Genomic DNA, 19,862 nt, shown 5'->3' on the forward strand with positions numbered 1-19,862 from the left:
GGGAAGGTAACCGACTGCTGAGGTCATTTACACCATTAGGGATGGACAGGAAAGAATGAAGGGTGGAGAGAAACCAGGCATCGGCAATAGCCTACTCTTAACGAAAGGCACCAAGGGGTCCAGAGTTTAACGTCCCATCCGACAGACCGCATACTCACTCACTCAAAGTGCTCTCCACAAAGCACATCAAGTAGGGATCGGGAAACCACTGAAAAATATCTACTGCACTTGGGATTCAAATCCAGGCCCTCTAGGTGGGCAGCAAATATGTTAGCCACCTCACCATCCCGATCCCTGCCGGCGGCTTCCTTCTTTCTCCTATTCTCATCAGCACTTCCTTATTTCTCAGTCCAGTTCACTGGAAGCATTCTTCTCCACATCATCATATTCCAAAATTCCCAGTATTTTTCATCTTTCATTTGAACTGTCAATTTTTCTCTGCTCGTAGACATCATACTCCGAAGAAAATATTTAGCAAATCTCTTTCCTAGTTCTATTGGTATTCTACTAGCTTCTAAAAGACCTTTCATCTTTTCAAAAGATATCACACATACTTGTGGATATCATCTTCTCAGCAATGCTTCCATTCCAAGTTACTAAGCTCCCAAATACAGAAATTATTTCACTTGCTAAACAGATTTTCCTTCTATGGGTGCCAATGATTGCTGCAAAGCTTTTTATATTGTTTCTTCTACCACCAGAACACTTATGAAAGAAGCCAGGTTTGGTAAGGAAAAAAGTCATCTTTCATCAAGACAATGGATGCCCACACACAAAAATGGCAAAAATACAAGGACTAAGATACAAATTGTTGCCACATCCACCTTATTCACCTGACTTAGCACCATCAAATATCTCCCTTCCCCAAGTTCAAAATTTTCCTATGTGCACGGAGATTCTCTCAAACAAAGAACTAACAGCCAAAGTAGACAGGTATTTTGCAGGCCTGAAGGAATCTAATTTTTGGGGTGGGATCAAGACATTAGAACATCCCTGGACCAAGTGCATTAGAGTACAGAGAGACTAGATTGAAAAATAAAAAAAGTTCACTGAGGTAAGTCGTTTATTTCTGTTCCATTCCAAGCACTTTTCAAATTACCCACGTAACTGAAAATTTAACAGCAATCTAGTAAGAGGTGAAGCTTACTAAAAGCAAATCTTTTCCAAGGACCATCTCTTGGATTATCTCAGGAATTCTTGAACGACCCAAATATAATCAAAAGAATTTTTGATAGACCATAATCCCTATCTAACACCGTTCCAATACCTATGCCATCTGTCTCATAATTTCCTACACTTACCACCACTATTAGCTTTTTTATTTTGCATACAGTTCTTTCATTATTCTTTAATCCTTTCTGTCAATATTAATATATTTTAAAATCCTCAGCAGCACATTCCAGTTGACTATGTGAAATGCTTTCTCTCCATGAATGTCAGGGATATACTGATAACTATCACATCTAACATTTTATGGCATATTGTCCTAAGACACTCAATGGCATCTTAGGCTTCTTTACCCTTTCTGAATCCAAAATGGTATTTGCCCACATTCTCTTCAATTTTCCTTTCTATTCTTCAAAGCAAGAGTCTTACTTCGGTTTCCATAAAGTAATAGATAAAACTGATTGCCCTAAAATCTTGCAATTCTTTGCATTAATTAATGGATCTAAAACTGTCATAACTGTTCAAGCCTAATGCCCAAGGCATAGACTAGAATGCCATTGACTAGAATGATTAATCTAGATATTGAATTAGATTCTAATGCTTTCAAAGCCTCAGATACTACTAAATCACAACTCAATGCTTTCTTTTCCTTGAGATTTTAAATAACCATCTCCACCTCACATATTAATATATTTTGCCCTCAAATTCTTCATCACATTAGCATTTTCCAGCATCGGCCTTGCATGACTTTACATAAGCATAAATGGGTGACTCTGAATGTTATTGAATAAGGTAATTTACAGAAGTGACCACAAATTGGGAAAATCAGTGTGGTAATTTATGGAAACTGGCAGGATGATTTCCAGACTAGCACATTTATAATCACAAAAACATATAAAAACACACACACATATGCACTTATGCAGAGACTTTTCAAACAAGAATTCCTCCACTGTATATTTAGGCTTTACTCACAGCTTCTCTTGCTTGAAGTAACTGTTTCTCAGCTGTTGCTTTCTTCTTTATGTAAGCTTTGTTTTCTATCTCATGCGTTAACTGGAGCCAATGCTGCAGGCCAACTGGTGGGGACCAACACCTATCTTCCAGCTCACCCTCTGCCCTTTGGAGCTCACCACGCAGCATCTATGAGGTAACATAAACAGCCATGTAATATGAGGGTTATTCACACCTGAGATCTGTATCAACATAACCAAATACATGCAGGGATATTATATACAAATGATGTGGTAAATGAGGAAAATTAATGAATATATTATGGCACCAACAATAGCTATAAAACAAGTACTGAACACTTCTGGCATTCATATTAAGGTCTTAAATGCTTCAAAGCATTGATGGCAATAGCAATCATTTTTACATTGAAATTAATAAATAGCAAAAAGTGGAGTTTTAATAACGAAATTGTTGACTTATTGGTTCTCAAATCAGAAAAACAACTGCAGGACTCCTTGATCCCAGTGTAGTCCCTTTCCAAATATATCAAAAAGAGTACTTCCTTATCTTGCTCCATTCTAATTCCTGATGCTTTTATCACCTATTCCTTTTTTCCTTATGACATGCATGCTTTATAAAATTGGGTCCAGAGTCTAACATAATTTTTAGTAAATTTCTTTCCATAAAGCTTGGGAGCAAATCATACATGGCAACAACCATTTAATGCTTTTTTAAATCTAATAGTTGATAATTTAATCTATATGTTTTGCCAGTTAATACCTTACTTTTCACCCTATGATAAGAAATGTCTAAAAAATAGAAAACAATGGTTAAAAAATATTAAGAGATATGCATATAAATAATAGAACAAAATATCATCATTTTCATTTTATGGTGGGGATGCTCATACGTTGAAGAAAGAGCAATAAAAATCTCAAGCATCAGCACATGTTTAGAACTGCACAACATACCTCAATTTCAGCCTTCAACTGCGATACCTCAAGGTCGGAATATGATGTTCGAAGTTCACTGGGATCTCCTGCTTGCTCCTGCAATCGCCTTTCAAGGTTTTGCTTTTCAGTTGTCACACACTCTTGTTCATGTCTAGCACGCTCCAACTCTTTCTACAAAAATAAAGAACGCACATGAAAGCACTCATGATGCTAGAACATGACACACTTATATATTACCAAACAATACAGTGGAACCTCATAATAGAAGCATAATTCATTCCGTAATCTTTCTCAAAGAACGAAACAACTTTTTCTAAATTAAGTAATGTAAAATATGATAACATATTCATTGCCAAAAAAGAATAAATTATGTTCAAGGTTATTAAAAAAAATTAGTGAATACATTTTTAAAGATCGTGGATCAATTTGCTCAATTTGTAAAAGCAAAAAATAAACTGTTCATTACTTATGATACCTACCTAATTCCTTTTTACAAGAAAGCTGTTTAGAGACATTTGTTTTCCCTGATGCCTGAAAATTTGGTAAAAATGCATCTCAGAATTGTCAAATAAATTTATGGTGCGCATCGCCACTGCCTAATTATGGCAATGTCTTGTACTCATGGTATGATGCAAAAGCTTCCCGTGACCTCCACATCTTATTTAGTCTGCTGTTTTGGACTCATCCACTTCTTGAGGGCTTGCAGAGTTTCTGAATGATGAACAAGCCGGGGTTTGATTTTCGAATTACATGTTGCATTTGCATAAAATAGCAGCTAGAGACGGCCTTTCATTGGCTTGTAACCGGGTAATGCATTCTCTTCTCCTGTTACGTGTAGAAATATATGCTTGCTTCAGTATCTTCTTCCAGAAAGACCCATCTTACAATTGAAACCTTTTCGGGTAGGTAAACCTCAGGATCAATGAGTTTCTTGAAGTCACCAATGAAGTTCTTGAGTATACATGATGTTGAAAATTTGATGACATCAGTCGCGTGAAATAAAATTCTATGAATAGTATTAAGTATTTTTCACATAATCACTTGGCTTATTACTGGAGGACACTGGGACCCTAGAAAGTCCACTGATTTTATACTTTATGGAGCCATCGCTAATGGAGATACATTACATTTTTACTGTTACCACCAGGTAATATAGACAGCATAGGTGTGATTTAAGGGAAGAAAGGGTTTTAACTTACATCTGGGCTCCATACTTATTAGCATGAATAAAGCTTCTTAAACCTTTTATGACGCTTTGGCTTTGTCCATTAATTTCTCATATCAACATAATGACAATATCCGAAAATCATACACTTTCACCTTATCTTTTGAGTTATTTAACAAAGTATTGCTCATAGGCTGATTGTATGTAAAATGAACCGACACTCATTATATTTCTATACTTAAACATTATTTCATTGAGTATTTTCACAAGTTTAGCCAGAGTCAATCCAATATAATTTCCACTTCTCATCCCATATGAGTATTTACTAATGATATCACAGTTGGTATTCATTTACTTCTGACAGCAGAACATAATGCATGTAAAAGTTATTCATTACATTGTATTACTTATGTACTAACCTGTAAATCTATTAATGTGCACTCAGCCTTCTGCAAGCTCTCCATATCCTTCATCATCCGAGAGAGATGTTTCTGGGATCTTTTATTTTGTTGATATGCATACCAGCATCCTCCCATAGCTACCACCAATAAGGTAACTAATACCAAGTCTTTCATATGATGGCTGTAATCTGTATATAAATATTGAACAAACAAATTTAAGAAGCATATATATGTAATAAGTAAAAGAAGTACATTAAAATAGACATAACAGTAATCAAATCCTCTCAACTCATTACTCAATCTTGTCCTCATTACTAACTTAAAATATTCATCAATATCTATTCTCAAATTCCAGGTCACTTCCAGATGAGCTATAAACCTAAATTCGACAAGAATATGAAGATCTAATAGTTACATGATACCGAAGTTTCTATTTTTGCATTTAAGAGACATACTATTAATGACTAATCAGAGTGCATCTCAAAAATGGGGGTTTGTAGACCACAAGTGAAGTATCTGAATTTCCAGATACCCATAAGAGAACGGTCCAATTTCATGTTTGGCCACTGATATCTTAATCAGGCTCAATATTTCTCAGATATTTGAATTAAAACATACAAAAGGCAGTTTAAGAACACAATTATCATATCCCAGTAAATGACATAGAAAGTTAAGAAAATTCCAACCTTACATAAAAATACCAATGGTTCATAAACTAGATAAAGAGAGAAAATATCTGTTATTTTCTATAAACTATTATGAGAAAAAAATGTCACTAAAATACCTGAAGAATTTTAGAATGCTAATTATTGCTGTTTGGACATCTATACATATCAATAAGTATTTCCTAATACCCATTGGGTAAATTTTCTTAACCAATGCCACAAGGTCTATTTAATGACTACCACTACCATTTATCATTTTGTACCATCACCTGGCCTGTAACAAATGCTATATTTCTTATGTTATTTCCATTTTTTAAATTGGAATATTACTTAATATTGATATTTTGTCTACATTAATTAATCTACTAGGTATCTTTGGTACTTGTATACCATCTTTTTTATGCATTGCAAATCAGGATTCTTATTAAATTCTAATTTAATTCTCAATAGGAAGTATGTATCTTTAGGTAATATGTACCCGAATGTGATGCTTTTTTTAGAATTGTGGAACTAATCTATGCCTTTCTCTTTGTAAAAGGGTTATTCCCATAAAAAAATATATAACATTTCACTTAATTTACCTCATTCAAATAACCAATGGCTTGATGCCCAAACTGAATCATTGACTAGATAACCACAGTTACACAATTAACTTAAGTTAATAATTGAATTTGCTGAATTAAATAAGTAAGATTGAAAATGAGCATTACCTTTAGGAGCCCCAAAGAGGACAACATCCATTGCCTTCAGTGTGATTTTCTGTTTATGGATGGGATCATGGATGCCCAGGACTTTGGTTAAGTATTGCATGTTGTTTACAGCAAGCCTAAAACATAAGAAATGTTGGCATTGAAAAATTACATTTTAATTCAATATGCATAGTTGACTTAGCGGTATACTTCAATAGGTCACTCGTACATACTATGCATATCAAAGTTTGGTTATCTTTTAGTCATCAATGGGGGAGATGAAATTAAATGAAATGCATGACAAGTAAATGATGACATTTAAAAGAGCTAAGTCTTGCTAATTCTTTTTATGGACAAAAAACTATAATAAATTTAACAACTCATGTAGAAAGCCATTAGGAACTCAAAAACCATAAAAAATCTGTATGGCTAATTAGAAGTTGAAGGCCACTTCTTAGGCCCAAATATTTTAAAGGCTACAACTAATATGAATGAGTGAGCTAAACACTAACCTGGGTAGACTTGCACCTGTTACATGATTTTTTACAAAATTTGGAATGTACTGCGGTAGCTCTACATTTGTGGCAAGCCACTCGGTGGTTTGCTCAACTGTCCAGTTGTGAACCTAAAATTGAAAATAGTATACATAAGTTGTTGTTGCTCCTCTCTCTCTCTCAACCTCAATTTTCGAGAATTAGGCTGTTTACAGCAGGAAGGACTTGATGTGATAGGTTTGCAGAGCTGGAGAATGAAACTGGTACCATAGCATACAGAGAGTTTGTCTAATCTACATGTCTGTTGATTATTTACATATTTGTAGAATGTAGTCCTGTGTTTTTGTTTTGAGAATGTAAACAAAACATTTAAACAAATTACCTTCTTTTCTCAATGTTTCAGAACCTTTGAATTGTTAAAGTCAAGACCAATATCTTTTATTTTCTTGGCATCATAATAAACCCTACTTGTTTTTTTTTTTATTTTGAGAGTTCCAGAAATATTTTGCCATTCCATTTGCCATTGCCATTGTGAAGGCATTCAGTGCATGGATGGGAATATTGACCGGCTGTGGGCATTGTGTGTTCTTTTTAATTGGTGTAGAACTTAAAAAAACATTATTTGATATGTAGCTCACACACACCTTCCTAAAAAGCCTACTACAGCTACTAATAAGTACAGGCAATACATAAATAAGGCAGCATATTTTTATTTCCATCTTGAGACAGTTTTTATCACTTAATAACTTAATATACTCATACCTCAATGACATCTCATACTTGAAGACAATTCTCAAGTTTTACATTTGCTTGTACAGGCATCTCCCAGCCATTATTTATGATGTTAAGTTTCTAAAAATTATTTTAAGTATAAAAATATTTCATTTCATGCTTTGATATAATATCTTTCCCTTGGAAAGTTCTTTCAACAATTTTCCTTTCTAAATTTGTTCACTAGAATCGATGAACATGAGTGGATATTTCAAAAAAATAATTTTTTATGGATAATGATTATTTGTATAATCAACAATTTCAGGTGATTGAGGAAATAATTTTATCCAAAGCCAAATGGCCTAGTCAGATATTAAAAAAAATTAAATCATTTAATTAAAAAGCACCGTAAATGTGGACTCAATACCAGTGATTGAAGTAAGCAATGCAGTGATTGAATTTTTTCTTTTTTCATTGAAAATCTTGTAATCTCTTTAGAACAGTGAATGGAAAATCTGTCAAGGGATTCAAACTTTTTTTCCAAAATTAAGGTTTCAGCAATGGGGCTGCGGTGGGCAAAAAGAAATATGGTAACGTGATCAAAGAGATCCTAAAGTTGGGAAACATTAGAATTCTCTAGGACAGAATCACATGCATTAAGCAAAAACATACAGAACTGCAATTATATACATGAAAGACGAGGAGGAGGTGCAATATGGATGCAATTAGAAAAAGAGAGCGAACTTCCCATAATAACCTAAAACCAGACACTTTTTTACTGAGAATGCCCCAAAGAAAGAGCTTCAAGGTTATTCAGGTACACTTTTCAAAAATCATGTGACAAAGCCAATTGAACAGCTACTTGAGCCAACTAAACACAAAAGGAAACAAAGGACCAAATAAGGCAAATGTTTACGAATTCACAAAAAGAACCCATAAAGCATAACTACTCATTCAACACTCTGCCACATTAATTAATTATGTGCTCCATGCCCATTATGATGATTTAGCATTTTGAATGAACTCGCAAGAAACCCTTAAATGACAGTGACCCAAATTCCTCATTTTGCACATCGTATATATTGAAGACATGGCCTCACATCCAAAATTTGCAATGATAAAAATTAAATGCTAATAAAATAAAATTAGCTAGATATCAGAATGATTATGGTAGGCATCTATAAATCAAGAGCATTAACACCAACGTGAATGCCTTTTCAACATGAATCAAGTTTTAGTTTTGCCTGATGCAAGTGATTGATGTATTCAGCAAACAACAGTTACCTCTGACCGAAGCCATGCATCCCAGAGTTCTTTGACGGAAATATGCATGTCATCATTGCGATGGAAAGCTTTCTGCCGCTTCTCATACCCTTGTTCATACTTGAGCTCTTCCCGCAAAAACTGCACATGGAAAAGAATAGGGTACATTAAACTTCCATAATACATTTGAATGTCAAATTAATGTCATAATTTAACCAGTTACATTAAAAAAATATTTTGTACAATTATATATACAAGTGGGTCATGGTAGCCCAGGGTTTGAGCATTGGACTACTGGCCAGAGGGCCCAGGTTCGATTCCCGGGTAAGCCTCTCTGGGCACCTGCAGCTCCACCCAAGCTTTATGATTTTTCGGGTACCAGATCTTCCTAGGAAACCATAACCAGCACAGGAAAAGGAACTGTACCCCCTACCCTGATCAGTGAGTTTCAAATGCCATCGGGCTTAGTACTGGCTTAACTCCATCACCAACCAATTCGGCCTTCAGGTTGATTACTGTGTTTATGGTTTTTTTTATGTATACTAATGAAAATATTAATCCCATTTAAGCATTATCACCTAAATAGAAACACTTATGAATTGCTCCACCCATTATGTGATCAAACCCCATATAAATATTGAATTATTTGAACCAGCAGCACCCGTCTACTAATCCCACCATCAATAAAATGTGAAATCACAATTACACAAAGACAATTAAATTATATCACATAATAATCATATTGGTGCATGTAACTTGTTTTTCATTGATTAATGATCTGTAACATTAGAAATAGATTTATCAGGGTGACATTCAAATCACCACACAATGTCATAACTGTTCTCACATTAGGTGCAATTACTGCACCTAATGCTACTGAGTTAGTTCTCTTATTCCCAAATATTTCCCATTTTTTCTTATGAACATTCCATCCTTGTTTCAGATTATTTTTCCTGAGCGTTTGAAATTAACTAAGTATTACTTTGCGAAATAATATTCACCATTTTGCATGCCAATGGCAACAAAAAGTCAGTCCTCTTAGTTTTGGCTGCAATAGGGATTTCATGTATGATGCACTTAGGCAATCATGACCTTACAACTAAAAAGAACATTGTTCTGATCAGGAATTCCCAACTACAAAATCGAATACTACTTATAAGAAACTGGTTCTTCTAACTGTTTATTACTAAAATTTTAAAGAAAGAGTAATTCAAAAATGTTGTCATTTTCCTGCAGGAGTGGCCAGCCTGAGTACCAAAAATCATCATTTTAACAAACATAGAGTTTTCTGAAATTATTTAGAAGGAAAAATGGTTTATAATTCATCATTTAGTGTGCTTTCAAAATGCAAACAATGAGCCATCAGGGGGATCGAGACAGTACGGGGGCTAACGCACTGGCTTCCCACCCTGAGGGCCCAGGTTCAAATCCCGGCGGTGTTGAATATTTTGCAGAGGTATCTCGATCCCTACTTGAGGTGCTTCGTGGATGGCACTTTGAGTGAGTACGCCGTCCGTCGGATGGGACATTAAGCTGCAGACCCCTTGATGCCTTTCGTAAAGAGTAGGCTAATTCCGACGCCGGGTTTCTCTCCACCTTTCATCCTTTCCTGTCCATCCCCTATGGCGCAAATGACCTAAGCTGTCGGTTGCCTCCCCTAAATATTACTACAACTATGAGCCATCATGTTGTAGCATGCTTCTGTATCATTATCAATTAAATGGTTTTGCAAGCAAAATATAACAGGATAGAGTCACCCAAAACCTTTAATTCTGTCCAAGGATTTGATTGCATAAACTAAATTAAGATTCATCAAACAATCATCAGCTTGGATGACTGAATGATTTTTCACAGAAACAATTCCAATCTCCATCACTTAAGGTACCACGAGTGAACTCCAAATTATCACCAACAACATTTGTCAGATTAGCCCCAATGAAGAAATAATTATACGTGCTTAATTATAAAAATAGTTTATTCTTATAAAGACTTAAAGTACATCATTTCATGCAGGCTAAAGGCAAACCAATATTATCATGCTATAAATATAAACTGAAGACTTGCATGACAAAGTAATAAGTAAATTGCCTATCCTAACCATTTTCAGTTTAATAGTGAAATTCCAAATTAACAGGGGTATTCCCATTTAAAAAAGGTAAATTTACAAATTAAAATCAAGTTTACATATAAATTTACACATTTAATTAAGAGCAACACACACTACCAAGCTAATTTAATTAAAACAAAATATTATGACATTTTCACGGAGAAGAGCCAGCCAAATGATATAACATATCTAATAAAAATTATGCAACATATAAAAATACATAGAATATATATTCTAAAAATTCTGAAAAAAGACTGCATATCTTTTATGTGATAAGAATTTCGGCCAGGGGAACCAATGCATACATAAGGATTAAACATACCCAAGGATGAAATGGAAGGAATATATAGCCAAATCAGTTTCAATGAAGCAAACATGGAACATAAAAACTAAATAAGTACTATTTCTACATGTTTCAGTGTATACAATAACAGCTTAACAAAATCAAAACTCCCAAAGATAAAGGTAAATTAATTTTATTCACACTACTCTACATCCCTAAGAGAAAATTTGAATGATTCCTAATGACTGTTATCTAAGTACCACATGAACTTCCTTTTATTTATTCTACATTATTTCCTTCTTCATCTCTGCATACTTTCTGCCTACCTTCACGCTGTCAAGAGAGTCCACTCTCTTCCTTCCTCTACCCTGCTTTCCCAACATTCTTCCTTCTATCAATACTTTCAACAAACCACTACAATTCAATATTTCCTCCTGTCACTTTTTCCACATTCTTCATATTTCCCCTACAACAATCATATTTAAAACTTCATTTGGTCTGACTTATTTTCTCCATTTATCACCATATCCAACTACAAAGCATCCATCAACTCTCATCCTTTTACTCCAAAGATCAGGTTTCAGATCAATAAAGTGCTATGCTCCATATTAATGTCTTTCCTAATCTTTTCTTCACATCTAGGCTAAAACATAACGGACATAAATTTATTCTTAAAATGCAGCTGAATAGCAATAAAGACGTTTGATTTACTAGTAAACCAGAATCACTTAAAATTAACTGCTTTATTGATTAAAACTTCTATCGCACATGTCATAACATTCAAATAGTTTTAAAATTCAATAAACTATGAGATTATCACTTTGTGTAATTGCCCCACTAGCTGGTTATAGATACATCATGATCAAAGATGCTCAAGTCTAAACAACACTAAAAAAAACAAAGTGCCTAACATCTTTAGAAATTTTACATTGGGTGGAGCCAAGTTAGTTTTGCTTGCAGAAAATGTTGGGTAGAAAATTTTTGGCTCCACACGAGCTACCTTTAAATGGCCTTTTAAAAGCATGCCACAGAAACTGTCTCCAACATGGCCGTTATGCTGTCATAAAATGAATACTTCTGGAATTAAGATGGCTGGGCAAAATGACTTCAAAATTACATTTAAACCCAATTTTTCACTGATAATAATTTCAAGAGTAGATATATTCATAAAAAAATGTTGCAAGACACTTTTAAGCAAGTCATTAGATGATAAACTTAGAACCATGCACTATCATACGAAAACTACAAGGTCAAATATACTTTTACTTTAACCTTAATGTGAAACAAATAAAAGTAGTTTTAGTAACAGTAATGCCATTTTTCTTGTAAAACATAACTGATATTGATAATTCCCATGAAACCCAATATTCGAACAATATGCTCTGACATATATGCAGCAATAATAAATAAAGACTGACAACAGTGCTCCACTTATTTTGCAAATGCACAAAAATAAACAATGCATATTGCAAGAAGAAATCATGAACATGAATAGTAATGATCAATATGAACAGTTAAATTAAATAATAACTGTTTGTTCTGAAGTTAAGTAGGTAAGTGTAGCAATGAAATAATGTTAAATGGCGAGTAAAAAGCAAATGTACACAAATGTTGTACTAAGCATTCAGATCATACCTCATCTGATTCAGATAGGTCAACATTTCCATTTGCATCATCATCAAGTTGGCGATGGAGAGACCTTATTGCTTCCAACCCCAAGCGATCATTTGAGGCCAGAGCTAAGCATGCAGCATCATCATTGCAATTGTCTCCAACTAAAATTAAAACAAATGATCACATGTAAATTGAGGCAAAGAACAGCCGAGTGGAAGAGAAGAGAAAAAGACTACAGCTTTGAAATTAAGTGAAACAACAGGTGAGATGTGGATAATACTTCCAAGGGGATGGTGGGCTCTTGCACACATATTGCAACAGGAAACCAGTGATTATATTCACTAGAGTGCATTATACCAATCCAAAGATCGTTTCAATTGGCTGGCACCATTGCCTTCGCTGTTACTGCGGTGATAACAAATTAGTGCAATTAATTTCCTTTAGATTTCATGTTAACTTTTCATGGATTCAAATGATCATGATTTCTGATCTGACATGGTCCATATGTACATTTGCGATTAACAAGAATCTAAGAAAATGTCCTGTATAATAAGATAGAATCATAAAGGGAATCCTTGGAGAAATTTAGTAAGCACAGATAAAATGTAAAATGTTTTGGTTAAGTATATTGCAGCATTGAGGAGATAATGGCAATGAAACTGTCAAAAGATTAAATAAGCATAACACTCAAGGAATACAAAAAAAATATTCTGATATAATACAACGACACACAACTATGGCTGCGAGTACACAACACCATAATTCAAGCAAAAATATTTCAAATGAAAAGACAAATCTAGGAGGTGCATAGGTGGTTACTCAGGGGAGTACTGAATTGTTTGGTTGAGAGATCAGGTTGGGATCCAGAGATGGGACTTTTATACAGCCCAGTTGCTATTAACACAATCTAAGAACAATGTGAATAATGTATTTCTGGTGAGCTGATAGTCAACTCGATTAGACAGTGTAGTCTGGTAAACCATGCAGTCGAATAGGGAAGGTTTTATTTCGCAACAAAAAACTTTGCAACAGCAACGAACATACACATTGAATAAAATTGGGAAACAAACATGCACACACAATTTCATGAAATAATAGTGGTTAGGGGTAGTCACGCTAATTATATTAAATACAATATTGAAATTTCCCCAGCTCAGAATAATTCACCATATTTTTATTTACAGAACGATAAGAGTTGACAAAAAAGCCTAAAACCTATTATTCATATAAACGCAAACAGATATTTAACGGGAAAATACCTCTTAATAAAAATAAACAGCATATAACATGAAAGAATGGTTGGCAGCCACTTGATGACAGGTTGTCATTACAGTTGTTGGGCGGAAGATAAACTGAATTTAAACCTAGTTCCTCCCTACTTATAGCGAACTATTCAACAATAAGTACCTAAATAATATTTTCGCAATATCCACTGTACCATGAATGTCTACTGTCAAAAATTAGACCACAACAAATTACTTCAGAGGAGTATCCACGGAATTACCTAAAATTGGTAAGCGGTTTCCGCAGTTTTGATCCACTTACGCGATTCGTAGCTGGAGGTTGAACTGGGTTCCCCCTTTTCCGAATAATGTGCAGTACCTTTCGGGGTGTTCGCCAGACCGCCGGAAAATGATGTCCTATAACTCCTTTCTTGGTAGGTCTCTCGGTTCACGTCGCTTCCAACATTTTGAGATATAGAACTGGCAACCGTCACAATCACAAGCACTAAACTTTTATAAAATAAAGTCTGCATTATAACAGCAATAACTAATAGACTCTTCGATCCTTATATCCAGGGCCAAACGCCGTAACATTAGGGATTTAGTATGAACCCGTCAATTGAGCCGCGAAGTTATTTTGCCATTTGGCAGTTTCATTCAATTAAATTTGTTACGAGTGACACAACTTCAAGGCTGATATTTAACCTAAAGTATACTCTGCCAGTTGTTACGACCCGGAGTTCGTAGAAGTTCAAGAAAAGATATTTTTCGTAACTAATGTCCGTCGATACCAGCGCTGGAGTCGCTAAGTTTTCCAGTAGAAACAAAGGTGAAACGAAAATGCGTCCGACGAGCATTGATAAAATTAATGATTGACAGGGCCATATTAGAGGTATCTGGTCGTATTCTGTGGATTCATGATGAATGATAGGTACGTCCACTATATTTTACAACTCCAAAATATACTTTTCAGATAAAACTGAAAAAAGTTTGTGTTAAGTCCCTGTATCGTTCAAGCATAACATTTTCGTTCGAGGCCTTGACATGGTTCGAGCAAACGGGTAAAATTGAAGGTCTAATTTGAAGGCAGGCAAATTCCCTCATTTATCCCGTGGATTTTCGAGAATTCACAATGTGTGCGTAATATTTCAAGCATTTTAATATTTCCAATAATTTTCTGAATGCATAATTAGTAATAGCTGTCGAATGTTGAGGGAGATCGGTGCAGCTTCAGACGTGAAGGGAAAATGAGCCAGAAGGATTATTTTGAACATTCCAGTGGGCAATCATTTCATCCGCGTGTATATGTATTTATTTATCTTGATGGTTGGTACGTTAAATAATTTTCTTGAAAATTGCAACTAATTTGAGAGGGAAACATATTGGCAATTAGCATTTTCCTCTGACAATCGAAGATGATCATTGCATGACGCCGTCGTTATACAATTTTAAGAGGGACCGCTCCCTGGATTTTTTTGCCCTGATGAGAGGGAAGGGCCAATCTTGAAAGTGTTCTTGCTCCCCCGCCGCGAGTTAGAAATCGGTCACGATTAAAACAATCGGATATCTTAGAGATGCCCTACCCCCGTGATGTGTAGGCATAGCCGCTGCATTGGGTAAGGATTGTGGATTTCTTTCTTCCACGGACTGCACGCCCATATCGTTATTAAGGGAAGAGAAATCCTAGAAAAGACTATTTGAGAAAGGAGACCATGGTATGAATCAGTGATGCATTAATGTTTTCAACCCTATTAGTTCCAATTGGTTATAAATTGAGAGGGTTGATTTAGCCACGCCTTTTGGAGTACTGGTGCTCTATCGACAGATGATATGGTGCATACACACTGCGTGGCGAGTGTACCGGCAGACCCATGTCACCTTTCAAAGAACCAAATAGGAAATTTAGGTTTCTTTGTAGATGCCTAATCTTCGTAATGACCAGCCTATGCCAAATGGGGTAGACAACTTGGTTTGCCTAAAGGACCATTGCATGAAATAAAATTCCAAACAAGTATACGATAAAAATATTTATAATTGTTACAATAATTTAATACATCAATATAAAATGTTTCCTTGATATTTTACAGTCATTAGACGAAATCAGCCATAACATAACGAGCAATCCCCAAAAAATCATGGTAACGCATGCTGGTGGAGTCTTCTCAATAGCGAGTGCTGGCAAATCCACGTTTGATTGGTAGCGTCGGCTTTGCTTGCTGGATTTTTCTCAGTAATATCTGCAAAAAAAAATAAAGATACATTTTTAAATAAGTACTTGCATTTCCCGATGAGCAGCATTCTTATTAAACATTATTCCAATTCGTGTATCACAAGTGAAATTGTTCAATCATTTTTTTTTCATATGCTCATCGAAAAAGCAGGTAGCTTGCTTCACGCGATACTTGCGATGCACCGTTGGCTCATGGTGCTCTGTAACATTTTCCCGTTGCTCATTATCTCACATTTTTTGCGTATTGTAAAATGTACTGTTGAGTTATCAACTGCTCGCATCTCAGCATGATAAATTTAGAGGGAATGGGACTGAAGATATAGCAAGAAACGGGTGTAACTTTATAAGTGCTCAGGGCACTTCATGCGACGTTAATGACACGATTAAATCCTGTTTCTGACTTCCTATGTGAATTAACTTCCGACTCCTACGGAATTGGATTGCACGATTATTGAACGCTCTCTAGCAAACTCATCCTTAATTTGGCTGATCAGGATTTAGAGAAGAGTTTTTCCAGACTTTTTAATAATGATAGTACAATTGAAAAATCGACTAGAATGGATTTTTAAAGGCCCAATCATGAGAAAGGAAAACTTGTTCTTTTTTCACGAGATCTTAAAATCCGACACTAAAAGCGAGCTAGTGGTTGCAATTTGCGTGAAAAAAATAAAGATGTGAAGCTCTTTCCGTTCAATAAATTGTTTACGTGCATTATTGAAAATCTTTTATTTACATTGAGGAAAATAATTTATTTCCGACCCAGAACAAAATAATTCTCGAAGATGTTAGTTCTGATAGTGTTCGTGTGCCTCCAGGTGTAACTCAAGCAACCAGGCAACTCAAGCAAACCAGGGACTCCTATTTTTCCTGATGCATCTAATTTTCATGCTTGCGAATGCTTTTCACAGAAATTCCTAGTGAAGTCAAAGCATATCTTAAGTGACATCAAGAAGGCTCAACATGGAGCACTCTAGTTGTTTGAACTTGTGACGAAATTAAAAATGGCACAACGGTGCTTCCAGAAATGCGCTCGGGATCATTCTTTAAAAAAATGTAACACTGGATTGCAATTATTGAAATAAAAACAATATTTCGTGCCACAAGTCAGTTTATACGAGTATTTTCCTAATCGAATAACGAATGTGAAATTAGAGACATTTACGTATTTCAGCATTAACAGAATTAAGGACCCCATTTTCCTGTGAACATTGCGTGATGGCAAGAACTTACAAGTTACCTAATCAAGATCAATTCCCTTTAAGTTATTTCCTCATTCTGATGTCCAAAAATCTGTGGATTTGAGGAAATGTTGCAATGGTGGGTTATTCGCTTGTGGCTTCTTACGAAGCCTTATGTGGGTGGTTAACGTATCCTCGCATTACAGGGAGCGATTGAACAGCTTCTGAAGGACCGAATTGAATAGTTACAGCTTATTTCACCTTATAATGCCACCACCTTACATTGCTCTTTTTATCCCTGTGCTTTCTTTCCGCAGGAATATTATCGTATAACACCACAAAATGCTTCATATGCGGTCACCTTCCAAAACTAGCATCATAAATCGCTGTGAACATTTTACTAATAACTTGGCGTGAGAAGATAAGAAACGAATGGTTTTCGTATTCCAGCTATTTTAGATACTCCCGAATTCGCATTCATTTCGCATCGCATGTGATATTTCAGAAAATAATCGCCCGACGGCACAGCGTTTATGTTTGAGGTGGAACCCGTGGCCTTCGGGTTTCTGGCGGTGGACGTGACATTCCGATTCCTATGCACATGCCACGGAATTTAGGTGAGAACTTGGAAAACGTGAGATTTTTTACTTCGATGACATGAATGTTGCCAATACGTAGGGAAAACGTGTCACTACTTTACGCACGTGTTAATCCTTTTTTTACTATTGTTAATCGATAATGTGAATAAGAATATGTGAACGCCATAAAAGTGCTATCTAAACAAAATATTTTATTGGCTTTTCCACATAGAATTTTTTTTTATTTACTACCTAGGTTTCGTTATGGTATAACATCATCAGGCTGAAAGCTTAAACAATCTACAATGTGAGTGTCCTTTAAGTGTTACTATATATATATATAGTATATATATATATATATATATATATATAATATTAATAATATATTATTAATATAATTAATAATATATTATATATATAAACCATAAACAAAATATAATATGAAATATAATATTATATATATAAACCATAAACACAATAATCAACCAGAAGGTCGATTTGGTAGGTGATGCCCGGAGTGCCTTGCCCGGGAATCGAACCCAAGACCCTCTGGTCAGTAGTCCAACCAACCACTACCCCCTGGACTACCGCGACCCCATATGTATATATATATATATATATATATATATATATATATATATATATATATAGATTTTTCGGGTTCCAGATCTTCCTGGGAATCCATAACCGGCAAAGGGAAAGGATCCGGCCCCCCTACCCTTGTGTGAATTTCACAAGCCGTCGGGCTTAGTACTGGGTGAACTATACCATCACCTACCAAAACCGACCTTCGGGTTCATTACTGTGTTTATGGTGTATATATATATATATATATATATATATATATATATATATATATATATATATATATATATATATATATCCCTATATGTGGGTTTCAAGGAGGTAACTGAGATACATTTTGAATAAAGGTATTATTAACTTTCTCTCATGATTGGCGTTTTTAAAGTTGGGTTGTTTTATTGAGAACAAGGCCTGGATTATTTTTAGAAAGAGTGAGAGGTGAAGCCTGCAGCGGGTTGCGAGGCAGAGAACAAAGGCGAGATAGATCATTGTGGAAACAGTTTCACCTCCGTGATTGATCGATAGATTATATATCCTCAAATTTTAAGCTCGAAAAAAAATTCATAACGCGTTCCTTGGATGGGATGTTCTTAATTTGAGCAACTGTAACCTATCTGTAATCGTTTTCAATGGGTTCGGGCATTTATGTTCAAAGTCGCTTCTCGGATTGTAACCTGGAAACAATCCGGTCATCAAATAAGTACTTTATGTAAGTATCCAGCTAAGTAAAGCAGATAAATCTGTCACATTTCTGTGGAAAGATATTTGCGAGAAGTTTGGACCTGGAAACGTGCAATTTTTTACATTCAATCGCGCAATATCTTGATCATCGATCCTATCCTACCCTTTCGAGTTCAAAATTAAACTTCAGGCGTGAAAAATACAGAACATGTCTTAATTTCATCAGTACCAAATGTGATGAGGAATATTCACCATTTATTTCCATTTTGATGCCTATATGACGTCGGGGCGAAAATTATTAAGGCCGTAGGATCACTGAGTGATTTGGGTAGACTTTCATTCATTTGTTTATTGCATGTAAGTCCCAAATTACAGGACATCGTACTCTTTGCTCAAGAGAATTTTCGTGAGAAGTACTTACTTCAAGAGTACTGTTTTATGCTCACGAATATTTTAGAGTGTTAATTTATAATTCATAGTAGTAGTATTTAGGGGAGGTGACCGATAGCAGAGGTTATTTGCGTCATTAGGGATGGACAGGAAAGGATGGAAGGGTGGAGAGAAACCCGCCGTCGTCATTAGCCTGCTCTTTGCGAAAGGCGCCAAGGGGTCCGCAGCTTAACGTACCATCCGACGGACGACGTACTCACTTAAAGTGCCCACCACAAAGCACCTCAAGTAGGGATCGAGATACCACTGAAACGCCGCCGGGATTTGAACCCGGGCCCTCTGGGTGGGAAGCCAGTACGATAACCACCGCACCATCTCGATCCCCTTATAATTCATTTCGATGCATTCTGAGCATTTTTGTCCTAAATTTTCAAAGAGTAAGAAAATGTTGCTTTGAAATTGCTAGAGGTAATCATGCAATACTAATAATGAATTATATTTGGACTCGATGGAGCCGATGTACATGGATTC

The 19,862-nt window shown here is 35.4% G+C and overlaps 1 protein-coding gene across 3 annotated transcripts in view; it reads right to left on the reverse strand.

The window, feature by feature from the left end:
* The window catches only part of Stim (stromal interaction molecule), a 54,532-nt gene extending 40,055 nt beyond the window's left edge, over window positions 1–14,477 (reverse strand). For 2 of the 3 annotated variants that reach the window (XM_071596294.1, XM_071596293.1), the window contains exons 1-8: window positions 14,012–14,477; window positions 12,488–12,627; window positions 8,484–8,603; window positions 6,507–6,619; window positions 6,016–6,131; window positions 4,659–4,828; window positions 3,093–3,245; window positions 2,143–2,310 (exon numbers count right to left, since the gene is read on the reverse strand). In XM_071596294.1, the coding sequence (XP_071452395.1) occupies window positions 2,143–2,310; window positions 3,093–3,245; window positions 4,659–4,828; window positions 6,016–6,131; window positions 6,507–6,619; window positions 8,484–8,603; window positions 12,488–12,627; window positions 14,012–14,222 (1,191 nt within the window). In that variant the 5' untranslated portion in view covers window positions 14,223–14,477. The remainder of the gene's footprint in view (window positions 1–2,142; window positions 2,311–3,092; window positions 3,246–4,658; window positions 4,829–6,015; window positions 6,132–6,506; window positions 6,620–8,483; window positions 8,604–12,487; window positions 12,628–14,011) is intronic. The other variant, XM_071596295.1, reaches the window with a different exon arrangement.
* Window positions 14,478–19,862: the final 5,385 nt, after the last annotated feature.

Source organism: Hetaerina americana, unplaced genomic scaffold, assembly GCF_022747635.1.
Source record: "Hetaerina americana unplaced genomic scaffold, ioHetAmer1.1.p SCAF_8, whole genome shotgun sequence".
Classification (NCBI taxonomy): Eukaryota; Metazoa; Arthropoda; class Insecta; order Odonata; family Calopterygidae; genus Hetaerina; species Hetaerina americana.